Source organism: Eumetopias jubatus, unplaced genomic scaffold, assembly GCF_037043125.1.
Source record: "Eumetopias jubatus isolate StellerSeaLion01/CBP00866 unplaced genomic scaffold, mEumJub1_p1.0 scaffold_1, whole genome shotgun sequence".
NCBI classification, from domain to species: domain Eukaryota; kingdom Metazoa; phylum Chordata; class Mammalia; order Carnivora; family Otariidae; genus Eumetopias; species Eumetopias jubatus.
Window position 1 is genome coordinate 211,132,454 of NW_028274807.1, and position 12,667 is coordinate 211,145,120.

Here is a 12,667-nt window from a genome sequence, read left to right on the forward strand (position 1 = left end):
ATGGCATTTCTAAAGATCCTAAGTTCTGAAGTAATAAATGCCTTCCGAGTTTCCTGCAGGGAAGACATGCCCTTCAGCTGGGAAAGGCAGTCCACGCTCTAAGTCCTGGGAGGAGACTGTAGTCATCACTGGGGCTGCTTGCCATGGCGTCAGGCTCTCTGAGCCGATCGGGGTGTATGTATTTTGTTTTGTGTGACAGAACACCTAAACCGAAGTCTAAGGAGGAGCCAGACAGAGAAGGAAGAACTGGAGTGCAGGCTGAAATGGATGAAGAAGAGGAGAAGGTAAAGACTGAATCTTGGGTTCTTAAATGTCACTTTGCTTCTGTTCCCATGTGGTTGAGACACATGGCGTGGGACAGGGCTCTGGGTTCAGATCCCGCCCTACCTACCTTCAGGCAACTCTGGGAAAGTTACCTAATCCCCCTCCTGGGGGTTGGTGATTATCGCTGCATGTCAGTGAATGTTTAGTTGTTCATCCATCACAGTGGATAGGGCCTGTGTGTGCCTTGACGAAGGTATGCGTAAGAAGCCTCCATGAGGAGGCTTGATCTGTGTCCCCTAAGACACATCAGCCATACCTGTGCTGCTTAACTGGCTTCCTGAGTTGAGTCTAGGTCTCTCCATCCTGCCAGCCTGTTGAGTAGTTGCAACACAGACCCCCCATTTCAGCTAAGTGAACACATAAACTCCAAAGCATTATACATGCAGCAGGGCTGGGCCTTCATAAAAATACAGGATGGCAAGGTCATCTGCAGGGCGGTCCTGCTACCTGAACTCCAGGGGAGGGTGTACTCATGCCGTGGGGGCTGCAGCACAGGCATCTCCAGCTCTTCAAGCAGTGTGGTTCCTTCTAAGAGAAGCTGAACTGGGATAATCCCAGGGTTGTCTCTGTGGTTTTTTTTTTGTCTGTTGAGATCTAGACAGCGGAGACCGAGGTCACAGACTTGCTGGGTCATGAACTTCCTTACTTCCGGCCTGGTTGGCAATAGGCATCCATTCTCATTCTGTGGCATTTGACCCTTTTGGTGTCACCTCCAGCTAGCTCTGCCGTCTTCTTGTCTCTCGCCTTTTCTGTCCAGATACTGGTTATCTTACTAAAGGTGCTTGCCCGGAATCCCTTCCAGGCCCTCTAGAGAGACCTTAGTGATGGTGTCGGAGCACTCATTGCCCGCAGACAAGCTGGCAGGAGCTTTTGCTTCCTGGTAGAAAGGGATGGAGGGGTCACACATTTGACCCTTTCTAACATTGTTAGCTTTTCTATTTTAATAAATCCACTAATAGACTTGTTACTCTATGAAAATGAGCTCAGTAAATTTCAGAGGGTTTTTTTTTTTAGTATGTAAGTTCAGAAGGTGCTAGACTGTATATTACAAGGAGTTGGTGACTGTTGGGAATTCTTTTAATTGATTTTTTTCCCCCCATGTTGGAGTGCCAAGTTTTGTCCTTGTTGTTTTTCCTGCTGTCCTGATGCCTGTCTGTCTGACCTCTTCGCTTCTGACCAGATGAGAGCTGGAACTACAGGCGTTCCGGCCAACAAAAGCTAAATGGCTATAATATTCCCTTTTATGATAAGCTTTCCTGGGACTGGGTTGGCTAATGATGGCCCAGATCTGGCCCTCTGCTCCTTTTTATAAAGTTCTTTTGGAACACAGCCGTGCCTTTTCACTTCTGTATTGTCTCCGGTTGCTTTTATGCTATAATGACGGGGCTGAGTAGTTGCAACACAGACCGTGGGGCTTACAAAATCTGAAAATGTTTGTTTTCTGACTCTTGATAGAAACCATTTGCCGACTCCTGGTCAACTCTTGTTTGGAGGGGGTAGGGAATGGAGTTAAAAATTGGAAGTCTCATCACTAGTCTGTAGATCCGCCCAGACTTTCCTGTTCTCCAGTTCCACAGTGCTTCGATCGTTAACTGATACTTTCAGTTTGGTCTTGCTCTTTTCTCAGAAACTAACTTTTCCCCTCTTTCTCTCTCCTCCCCTGCTTCACCCTCTTAGGATGAAAAGAGACCCAGAAGTCAACCCAAAGATCTGTAAGTGGTTGAAATGCTTGTGCCTTTGTGCTGTGCTTTGTGAAATTTTCATTATTGAAATTATTGTTCTAGAGATCTGTGATGATGTAGAGGTTTACAGGGAGCTGCTGATATTCTTGGAAGATTGGATCCTTTCGGGCAGGGTTGGATAAGAAATTAAACTGGGCCTCATCCTTACTCCTTAGCCTTTGCCACTTGGATAGCTGTCCCATCCCCTGCACAATCTCATGTGTCTCTTAGCTTCCAGCGTTTCTCATGTGGCCTGCATCGGAGGGGTCACAGGGGACTTCTGGGGGCCTTCTCTTGGGGTTACAACTTATCGATGCTCCTTTTAGGGCCACCATCACAAGGGGCTTTCTTTATTGAATGGGAAGAATCTGTAGCCCAGATATTCTAAATATTTTGCTTTTCAATAGGGAGGCATTAATCTGTGGGGTTTTTTTATTTTTGTTTTAAGATTTTATTAGAGAGGGGCGCCTGGGTGGCTCAGTCGGTTGAGCGTCTGCCTTTGGCTCAGGTCATGGTCTCAGGGTCCTGGGATCGAGCCCTGCATCAGGTTCCCTGCTCGGCGGGGGGCCTGCTTCTCCCTCTCCCACTCCCCTTGCTTGTGTTCCCTCTCTTGCTGTCTCTCTCTGTCAAATGAATAAATAAAATCTTAAAAAAAAAAGATTTTATTAGAGAGAATGAGAGAGCGAGAGAGAGAGAACACAAGTGGTGGGGGAGGGCAGAGGGAGAAGCAGGTTCCCCACTAAACAAGGAGCCCGATGCGGGGCTTGATCGCAGGATCCTGGGATCTTGACCTGAGCTGAAGGCAGATGCTTAACTGACTAAGCCACCCAGGTTCCCCAAATTTGTTATTTTTGATATGAGTTGGCAATATGGTTATTCTGAGCAAATATTTGGCATATATTTATTTACCTAATAGAGCTGCCAAACGGAGACCTGAAGAGAAAGAACCTGAAAGAGTAAAACCACAAGTTTCTGAGGAAAAAGATGAGGATGAAAAGGTAAGCTCTTATTTTTTAATCCTATTGTGTTTCCTACATCCCAAAGTGATTTTTTTTTTTGAAGGTAACTTTTTATTATGGAAGCATTCACGCATACCCCAAAGTACGCAGAATAAGGTAGCAACCCTTTGTGTTCTCATCCACCTGCAACAGCTCTCAGCTCATGGTCCAGTGTTTCAGTCAGTCCCTCCCCAATCTCCCAGCCTCCCTCACCCCTGGATGATGCTGCGTAAATCCCAGATGTATTACTGAAATACTTACAGAAGAACTACCTGTAAGAGGAAAGGACTGTTCTTAAATATCACCACAAGACCGCCATTAACACAATGTCCAGGTCTAGTCTGTTCAAATTTCCCTGCCTATAAAAGACAGTGGAGACTGAATCAGGACCCAAACGAGGTCTGTACAGTGAATTTGGTTGGTATTTGTCCTGTCTCATCCAGAGCTGTGCCCCTTCCTCTTGTGGTTTATGGAGGGAACTGGCTTACCTGTACAGTTTCTGGGTTTTGGTTTTTTGTTGTTCGCACTCCTCTTTTGTTAAGCATCTCTCTCCAGCCCTGTCTCCTACAGGTCTGGGGGCTTACCCAGAAGCCGGTCCTCTGTTTTCAGTGGACTGCTGAGGTGGTGCCAGGTGCTTCCTGTTGCATCACACCAGAAGGCACAGTTGTCTATTTATGGTTTTAAGACTTATCACTGGGCCGAAGTGTTGTCACCCGATCCATCCTTTATAAAGTCCCTCTCAGCTTTTCATTCGAGGTTTTTAGCAGTTATTGCTTAAGTCTGTATCACTGGGAGTTGCAAAGTGGTGATAGTCCAGTTCTCTCATTCCTTCATTTACCCAAAATAATTCTAGAAAGAAGTTTCCCCTTTCTTTATGGTGGCCCAAGCAGACTAATATAATACCATAGTCCAGGTGGTTTAAACAACAGATGTTTATTTTTATAGTTCTGGAGACTCAAAGTCTAAGATCAAAGTGCCAGCAGGGTTAGTTTCTGGTGAGGCCTTTTTTCCTGGCTTGCCGATGGCTGCCTTCTCACCATGTCCTCACAGGCTCTTCCCTGTGTGAGCGTGGAGGGAGAGTGTGAGCCTGGTGTCTCTTACAAGGACATAGTCCTATTGGATTAGGGCCCACCCTTATGACCACCCTTTTAACCTTGGTCACCTCCTTAAAAGCCTCCTCTCCAAATGCAGCCACATTCTGGGTTAGGGCTTCAGCTTGAAATTCGGGGAGACTTAATTCATTTCATAGCACCCCTCATCAGTTGTTGACTTATGAGGTACTGCTTGTACAAGAAAGCTAAGCATTTTAATTTTAATTTTTTTTTTTTGAAAAAGATTTTGAGAGAGTGAGCGCAAGCCGGGGGAGGGGCAGAGGGAAAGGGAGAAGCGGGCTCCCTACTCTGTGGGGAGCCCAACATGGAGCTCGATCCCAGGACCCTGAGATCACGACCCGAGCCAAAGGTAGATGCTTAACCGACTGCCTTTGGCTCAGGTTGTGATCTCAGGGTCCTGGGATTGAGCCCCACATTGGGCTCCCTGCTCTGTGGGGAGCCTGCTTCTTCCTCCCTTGCTCCCCTTGCTTGTGCGTGCTCGCTTATGTGCTCTCTGTCAAATCTTTAAAAAAAAAAAAAAGGGTCTCTGTTAGGAGTCTGTTAAGGGAGGCTTTCATTACAGGAATTTTGAATATAAGACTTTATACACTGCAGATGGCTGGGGTCTCACTGGTCCTTTGACTGCCTTCTTCCCTGCCTCTGACTAGGTTTTGTGATAACCATGTAGATAAAATTCTGAAGCATTATTCAGATATAAAATACTTTTGTACCCTTCACTCCTCTTTCGTTCTCTCTGTTTAGGAAGAGAAGAGACGCAAAACTACATCCAAAGAACCGTAAGAACTTATTTTTGTCTTGGTAAAAGCAGGTCATAATTTTAATATGTTCTAGAAAGAAAAAGAGGTTTTTAATGAATTTAGAGCAGCCTTAGCTTAGCTTTGTATCTGATTGGGTCTGTGAGCTCAGGACCAAAACATTCCAATTCTGCATGAGGCAGGTGCCCTCTGTGTGGTAAGGATGGGGCGTGGACCCAGCCCCTTGCCCCTGAGGCAGCAGCTGATGCTCATCTGTGTTGGTAGATAAGGTGTAGCTTTGGTAGATTCTTACATGTTCTGATAGGATTAAAAAAGCCAAACCATCTTGTGCTTTATTCTCAGAACTGAGAAAAAAATGGCTCGAAACAAAACAGTAGTGTCCTCCAAGGTAAACCTATAGCTGGGGGTAAACCCAATGCTACGGTGCCAGTGGGGTTGCCCAGAGCTGGCTGTCTGAGCGCTGTTTGTGTTCATGCCCCCAGACCAATCCTCTGCGGTGTGTGCAGTGTGGACAGTACCTGGATGATGCCGAACTAAAGTATGAACAGCATCCTCCTGACGCAGTAAGTTCTGGCTCTACTCCCAGCCTTCCAGTCCCTGTCTCTGCTCCTGCCTAATGGTCCGATGTCTCTCAGGTGGATGAGCCACAGTTGTTGACAAGTGAGAAACTCTCCATCTTCGATGCCAATGAGTCTGGCTTTGAGAGTTATGAGGCTCTTCCCCAACACAAACTGACCTGCTTCAGGTAACGGATATGCTTCTGCTCTTTTGTAATATAGCACTTCCCTGAAGATGCTAAAATTCTTAAGATCCTAGTGAAGTTGTTTGTTTTGTTTTCGTTTTTTTCCCCCTTCCCCCATCCTAGTGAAGTTCTTTAGCACCTACCTGTAACATTTCTTAAGTTGCTAACACTTCATGGATAAGAACCACAAAGATAGTAGGAGTATAGTAGAATTTGCTGTGTGGTTTGTTAAAACTATATGTATTTAATCTTCAGTCTATGCATATCCTGAAGCTCATTCAAAGGAGGGCCAGCCAGGTGCTAGGTACTGATCTAGGTGTTAGGGATGGAGCACAGCAGGTCCCTGCTTTCATGGAGGCAGAAACAGTTACGCCTGTCAGGTAGTAACAGCTACGACTGATGTGAAAAGCATGGTGAACAGAGAGGGGTTGGGAGAAAGAATGTTTTTGGAATGGAGGGTATGTGACTTGAGCAGAGCCCTTAGTGACATAGAGAACAAGCTAGAGAACAAGGGGATAGCTAGGGAAAGACGTCCCTGCTTCCCCCACCACCACCAGGTGGAGGGAGCAGCAGGTACAGAGACTCCGAGGTGGACTCCTGTTGGCTTTGGAAGACTCAGTGATGAGGCTGCTGTGGTTGGAGTTGAGGGAGCAGGGGGTCAGGGAGGGGGCTAGATCCTGCAGGGCTTTGCAGGCTGTGGCAATGACCCCTGAGCTTTCTGAGTGCAGGTCTTGGCATCTGGACTGTGCCTTTGGCTAGGTTCAAACAAACCTTTGAGTACGCAGAGTCTCCACGTTCTTCAGCGCCCTCTGTTCCATTCAGCTCCTTCTCCCTGGGGCTGCAGTTACTCTGAGGCTTCACTTTGTGGGAAATGGCTTGCCTCCAGGACTAGCCCAGTTTCTTTCAGGCCTTGGCAGGTGCTTTTCCCCTTCCTGTGGAGAATGATGGGGGTGGATTGCCTCCATCACACCTGTTAGCCTCAGGTGGGCATCACTTCCATGACACCCCTGCCCCATAGGTTAGGGGTTCTCTTGCCCTCAGACAAGATCCCCAGTATGTTTCTTCAGCACATTTCATGCTTCATGTGGTCGGTGGTTGGCTGTATCTTCCTCTCCAACATGATCAGGATCCTGATCTGTGTCAGGATGCTGTCCGCCTACCAGTGATCCTCAAGGCCTGGCCCTCAACTCTGCCAGTGAAATCAGCTGATACAGCTGATGCTCATGCCCTCATGTCTCCCTGTTGTGTCTCTCAGGACTAAGGCTCAGGAGAGGACCAGGAGCTGGAGCCAGGGCTGCCGTAGTCAGGAATGTCAGAGCTTGGGGTCTCTTGGCTCCCTCCTTGAGAGGGATCTGCTGTAGACTCCTTCCTGTACGGTGGGGTGGTGGCACTAAAGACACACTTTCCAGGGATAATGTGCTTCTTAGCCTCGGGCCGTTGGAGCCAGACTGCCTGAGTTATTTAGGGACTCTGCTGACCTCTGGTACTTGGGCTGAAAGTGGCAAGTGGAAACAAGTCCAGGGCAGGGTCCATACTGTGAATTAGTGAGTCCTGTCCCTGCCTGGAACTTAGAACTTCTCCCTGATACCACCTCTGCCAAGAGGGTCCATGGACAGCTTGTCGGGCTGGGCACTATTTCTTCCTCTTCTGTAGGTCCCCAGTATCCTGTTTTCCCTTGATAAGTGTCCATGTAGCCCACTGGGCCTAAGGCCTGAGGGCAGAGTATGACCCATGTCTATCATGACTGGCACATAGTAGGGGAGTTTAACTCAAGATATTCATGTTTTCATTAAGTTCTGTGACATTTCAGGATGTGGATTTCTGGCTCCTAAGGGCCTAGGCTATGGGATCATGGTGGAGGGTGGTGTTCTCGAGAGATTGCAGATTGTGTGTGGCCTGCCTGGGCCTTGGAGGGATGAGATGGTACCTCTGGTGCAGAAAGTAGTTTTTGAGGCCAGCCTGAGCAGGAAGGAACCCCGCCCCCCCAACCACAACCCCCCCCCCACACACACACACCGATTTCATGTTCTTCTGAAGTTTGGCATTTGGGTGGTAGGACTGTGGATGCCTTCAAGCTTGAGATTTAACCCTCCAAATGAGGCTGTCCTTGCCATATCTTTGTACTACTTTCTTTCTTTCTTTCTTTTTAATTTTATTTATTTATTTGACAGAGACACAGAGAGAGAGAGGGAACACAAGTGGGAGGAATGGGAGAGGGAGAAGCAGGCTTCCCACGGAGCAGGGAGCCCGATGTGGGCCTCGATCCCAGGACCCTGGGATCATGACCTGAGCCGAAGGCAGACGCCCAACAGCTGAGCCACCCAACAGCTGAGCCACCCAGGCACCCATCTTTGTACTACTTTCATATTATTATATAGTATGCTTTATTATGCCCCCCTTTCTTTTTTTTTTGAGGTCAAACTCCTGTAACACTTAACCATGTATGAAATAGCGTGAATAGGTAAATGCAGAGAAACAGAGTGGGGAATTGCCAGGGGCAGGGACAGAATAGGCAGCAGTGTCTGCTTACCAGAGGGGATTTTCTCTGGGGCAGTAACAATGTTGTGGAGCTAGATGGAGGCGATGGTTGCACGACTCTGGGTGGAACAGGTCTGAGAAGCCAGTGTTCCTCCGTTGGCGATATGCCGAGGGAAGATGTAGTTACTGCTCCCTTACGAGGTTTCCTGTCCTCCCGCTGTAAGACTCACCACTCTCCTGGTGTCACCCTTGTAGACATCTAGGTCTGCAGACATCAAGGTCCTCTTGATGCACCGGTGGGAGAATCGGGTAGAACTGTCAGGGTGGGGACACTGTGCTGATCTAGTGTTCTGGCAACCGAAAAGGTAGGAGTCTAGGACTTGCACCTGGGCCCGTCACCTCGTGTCTGAACGGAACTCTGCACCGATACTGCCTCCACCGGTCGGCTGGTAACGGCTCTCTGTTGCCTGTCTAGCGTGTACTGTAAGCGCGGCCACCTGTGCCCGATCGACACCGGCCTCATTGAGAAGAACGTTGAACTCTTCTTCTCCGGTTATGCAAAGCCAATATACGATGATGACCCATCTCTTGAAGGTAAGTGGAACACTCCAGGTTCTGTGTGGGACAGAGATCTTAAAAACAAAGCTCACCTCCAAAGCAGTACTCAGCTGCAACTACTCTTCTTCAAGTTGGGACTTAAGACGTGCTGTGGACAGCTGTTAGCACACTTGCTGGCTCTGCGGGCTGCCCGCTTTGGCTGATGAGCGCAGTCAGCTCGGGAGCACTCAGTGCCACTGACCCTTCTGGGGTTTGATGGGAGTCCTAGCTCTTAGTTCATTTCTTTTCAGGAAACTTTTTCTTCTCTTAGGTGGTGTTAATGGCAAAAATCTTGGCCCTATAAATGAATGGTGGATCACTGGCTTTGATGGAGGTGAAAAGGCGCTCATTGGCTTCAGCACTTGTAAGTATGTGGCCATTCGGGGACTGTAATGGGATCTGAAGGGGGCCTTCGTTCCTGCCCTCCCTGGGGCTTGGTTGGGCTCTGGTGGGATGCCTCAGGCTCACATGAGCAGCAGGTGACTAACTTGTGACTGTGTGGGAACTAGGTCGGGTTCCAATAGGGTGACTTTTCTAGGAGTTACAGCTGACTCTGGAACTGACCCTCCAGTTAGAAGAAAGAGCAGGTCCTATTCTTATAGCTCAAACCCAGACTGAATTCCAAAAACAAAGATGAGCCCAAATAAGGCCACTTGGCCAGTCTCCTATTCTCTAGCTGTCTCTAAGATATTATTTAAGGAATCTCTGCACCCAACGTAGGGCTTGAACTCATAACCCTGAGATCGAGTTGTATGCTCTACTGAGTGAGCCAGCCAGGCACCCCCGTTCTCTAGCTGTCTTAGACCACTTCTGAATGAGTTCACTCTGAATGTACTTCGCGTTTTGTTGACTTTTGCGTATGGAACAACTTAGACTATTCCATAGTCTTCATAGACTCATCCCTGGCCTTTGGCCATCGTAGTTGTCATTAGATTCAAACCACTTCTTAAAATTTCTGTTTACTTCAGCTTTTGCCGAATATATTCTGATGGATCCCAACCCAGAGTATGCACCACTGTTTAGCGTGATGCAGGAGAAGATCTACATAAGTAAGATCGTGGTTGAGTTCCTGCAGAGCAACCCAGACTCAACCTATGAAGACTTGATCAATAAGATTGAGGTGAGAGGTTCAGGGTCTTTGTAACCTGGGATTCATGCCTATTTACATGCCGCATAGATGTTGCTAGAAAACACATCTAAAATGAGAAACCGTTTTTCAGTTTTATTAGAACAGTTTTGCTTAAGCCTAAGAGAAACTTCTGATGTTTTTCTTAAAGACCACTGTTCCTCCTTCTGTGCTCAACCTGAATCGATTCACAGAGGATTCTCTCCTTCGACATGCCCAGTTTGTGGTAGAACAAGTAGAAAGTTATGATGAGGCTGGGGACAGTGATGAGCAGCCCATCTTTCTGACCCCTTGCATGAGAGACCTGATCAAGTTGGCTGGGGTCACCCTAGGAAAAAGGTAAGGATGCAGCGAATAAAACCGAAGACATGACACCAGAGAAGGTAGTGTCATGGGCGCTCCTCCCTAGCCCACTGACACGATGGAAACCTCTGTCCCAGGCGAGCTGAAAGACGTCGGACCATCGGGCATTCTGCCAAAGAGAAGGACAAAGGCCCCACTAAAGCCACCACTACCAAGCTGGTCTACCAGATCTTTGACACTTTCTTCGCAGAGCAAATCGAGAAGGATGACAAAGAGGACAAGGAGAATGCCTTCAAACGCCGGCGGTGTGGCGTCTGTGAGGTAATCTCACTTGGGCTGGGCTCCCTGTGTAATCTGAAGAACTTCTTTCTTCAGGCTTGAGACTCTCCCTCCTCAAATGTCACCCTGAAAACAAGGTTACCTGGGGGGGATTGCATGCCTCATGGGACAAGCAGATTGACCGGACAGCTGTGCAAAGAGGTGTGCTTGGGCACTTGGCTGTTAATGCTGCTCTCACCAGAGAGGCTGGCCTCCCGGGTGGCATTGCTCTGTCCGGATTGCACCGTGTCTAGCAGCCTGGGTGAGTGCAGAGGAAGGCATTACCCCACAGAGGTGCTGCCGCCGCAGAGGACATCCTCCCCGGAGCCTTCCTCGTCTCCTAGTGTAACTTTCCCAGGAAAGTGGGGACTGTATCCAAAATAGATTTGAGGCCTTTTAAAAGCCCTCTCTTCCTCTGAATTCTTATATTTACTTCACTCAGGATTAGGGGGATTAATTTCTCCAGTCACCGAGAGCGGAGGTATTTTGGTATCTACTACAGGCATACCTTGTCTTACTGTACTAAACAGATACTGCATTTTTGGGGGGTTTTTTGTGTGTATTTTTGGTTTCTTAAAAATCGAAGTTCTGTGGCAACGCTGCATTGAGCAAGTCTATTGGTGCCATTTTTCCAACAGCATTTTCTCACTCTGAGTCTGTCACATTTTGGTAATTCTTGCAGTATTTCAAACTTATTCATCATATGTATGGTGATCTGTGACCAGTGACTGTAGTTTGCTGAAAGTTCAGATGATGGTTAGCATATATTTAGCAATAAACAATTTTTAAAGAATATCCTTTTTTTTTTTAAGACCTAAAGCTATTTAATAACACATTTAATAGACTATGGTGTAGTGTAAACATAACTTTTCATCTGTACCGGGAAACCAGAAACTTCATTCGGCTCATGTTACTGTGGTGGCCTGGAACTGAGGTCCGCCTGTATTTGACTTATTTTGGACAAAAACTCAAATGTGAAAATACTACAGCTGCCTTTAGAACCTGTGTTCACACTGCCTTGCTGGACTGTGTTTTCCTTTTGTTTCATTAACAGGAATTCACATGTTCTCACCATTCTTTTGGTTTTATTTTTTTCATTTAACACATGTATATGCAGTTTTCAGAGCTTCTTAAATACACACAACTGGTATTTGCGCCAGCTATGTGTTGATGCAGTTAGATCTAGTTGACTCACTTTGATTATTTAATAGTGTTTCATTATATGAATATCACAGCTTATCCCTCTGTTTTAATGCTGTGGCAGTGTCCTTGAATGAGGTTTCTTTCTTTTTTTTTTTTTTAAAGAAATTTAACTGCTGAAGTTTTTTTTTTTTTTTTTAGATTTTTATTTATTTATTTATTTAATTGACAGAGAGAGAGAGACACACACACAGCGAGAGAGGGAACACAAGCAGGGGGAGTGGGAGAGGGAGAAGCAGGCTTCCCGCCGAGCGGGGAACCCGATGTGGGGGCTCAATCCCAGGACCCTGGGATCGTGACCCGAGCCGAAGACAGTCGCTTAACCAACTGAGCCACCCAGGCGCCCCTTGAATGAGGTTTCTTGTGACCATCTCTACGTAGAAGCAGAATTGCTGGGGTGTGCATTATAGGTTTAACTTTGGTCTAGAAAACTCCAAAGTATGGGGCGCCTGGGTGGCTCACTCGTTAAGCGTCTGCCTTTGGCTCAGGTCATGATCCCAGGGTCCTGGGATCGAGCCCCGCATCGGGCTCCCTATTCGGCAGGAAGCCTGCTTCTCCCTCTCCCACTCCCCCTGCTTGTATTCCCTCTCTTGCTGTCTCTCTCTCTCTGTCAAATAAATAAAATCTTTAAAAAAAAAAACAAAAAACTCCAAAGTGGTGGTGCTGGCTTACCCTTTGAGCTTTGCGAGCTCTCATTTCTCTGCACTTGTCCCAACACATGCCCTGCTTTTTAAATTTGCTAACCTGGAGGGTGTGAATGGGATCTTGTTCTGAACTTACTTCTCATACTTCACCTAATGAGGCTAAATACAATTTTTTTTTTTAAAGATTTTATTTATTGATTTGACAGAGAGACACAGCGAGAGCAGGAACACAAGCAGGGGGAGTGGGAGAGGGAGAAGCAGGCTTCCCACGGAGCAGGGAGCCCGATGTGGGGCTCGATCCCAGGACCCCAGAAACATGACCTGAGCTGAAGGCAGATGCTTAACGACT

General features: G+C 47.3%; 1 protein-coding gene across 3 annotated transcripts in view; it reads left to right on the forward strand.

The window, feature by feature from the left end:
- Positions 1 to 12,667, forward strand: part of DNMT1 (DNA methyltransferase 1) — a 45,212-nt gene that overhangs the window by 17,588 nt on the left and 14,957 nt on the right. For all 3 annotated transcript variants that reach the window (XM_028088808.2, XM_028088809.2, XM_028088811.2), the window contains exons 10-21: positions 200 to 284; positions 2,002 to 2,036; positions 2,962 to 3,043; positions 4,897 to 4,931; positions 5,253 to 5,298; positions 5,393 to 5,473; positions 5,546 to 5,655; positions 8,606 to 8,724; positions 8,999 to 9,091; positions 9,696 to 9,847; positions 10,005 to 10,192; positions 10,294 to 10,477. In XM_028088808.2, coding sequence (XP_027944609.2) covers positions 200 to 284; positions 2,002 to 2,036; positions 2,962 to 3,043; positions 4,897 to 4,931; positions 5,253 to 5,298; positions 5,393 to 5,473; positions 5,546 to 5,655; positions 8,606 to 8,724; positions 8,999 to 9,091; positions 9,696 to 9,847; positions 10,005 to 10,192; positions 10,294 to 10,477 — 1,210 coding nt within the window. The remainder of the gene's footprint in view (positions 1 to 199; positions 285 to 2,001; positions 2,037 to 2,961; positions 3,044 to 4,896; positions 4,932 to 5,252; positions 5,299 to 5,392; positions 5,474 to 5,545; positions 5,656 to 8,605; positions 8,725 to 8,998; positions 9,092 to 9,695; positions 9,848 to 10,004; positions 10,193 to 10,293; positions 10,478 to 12,667) is intronic.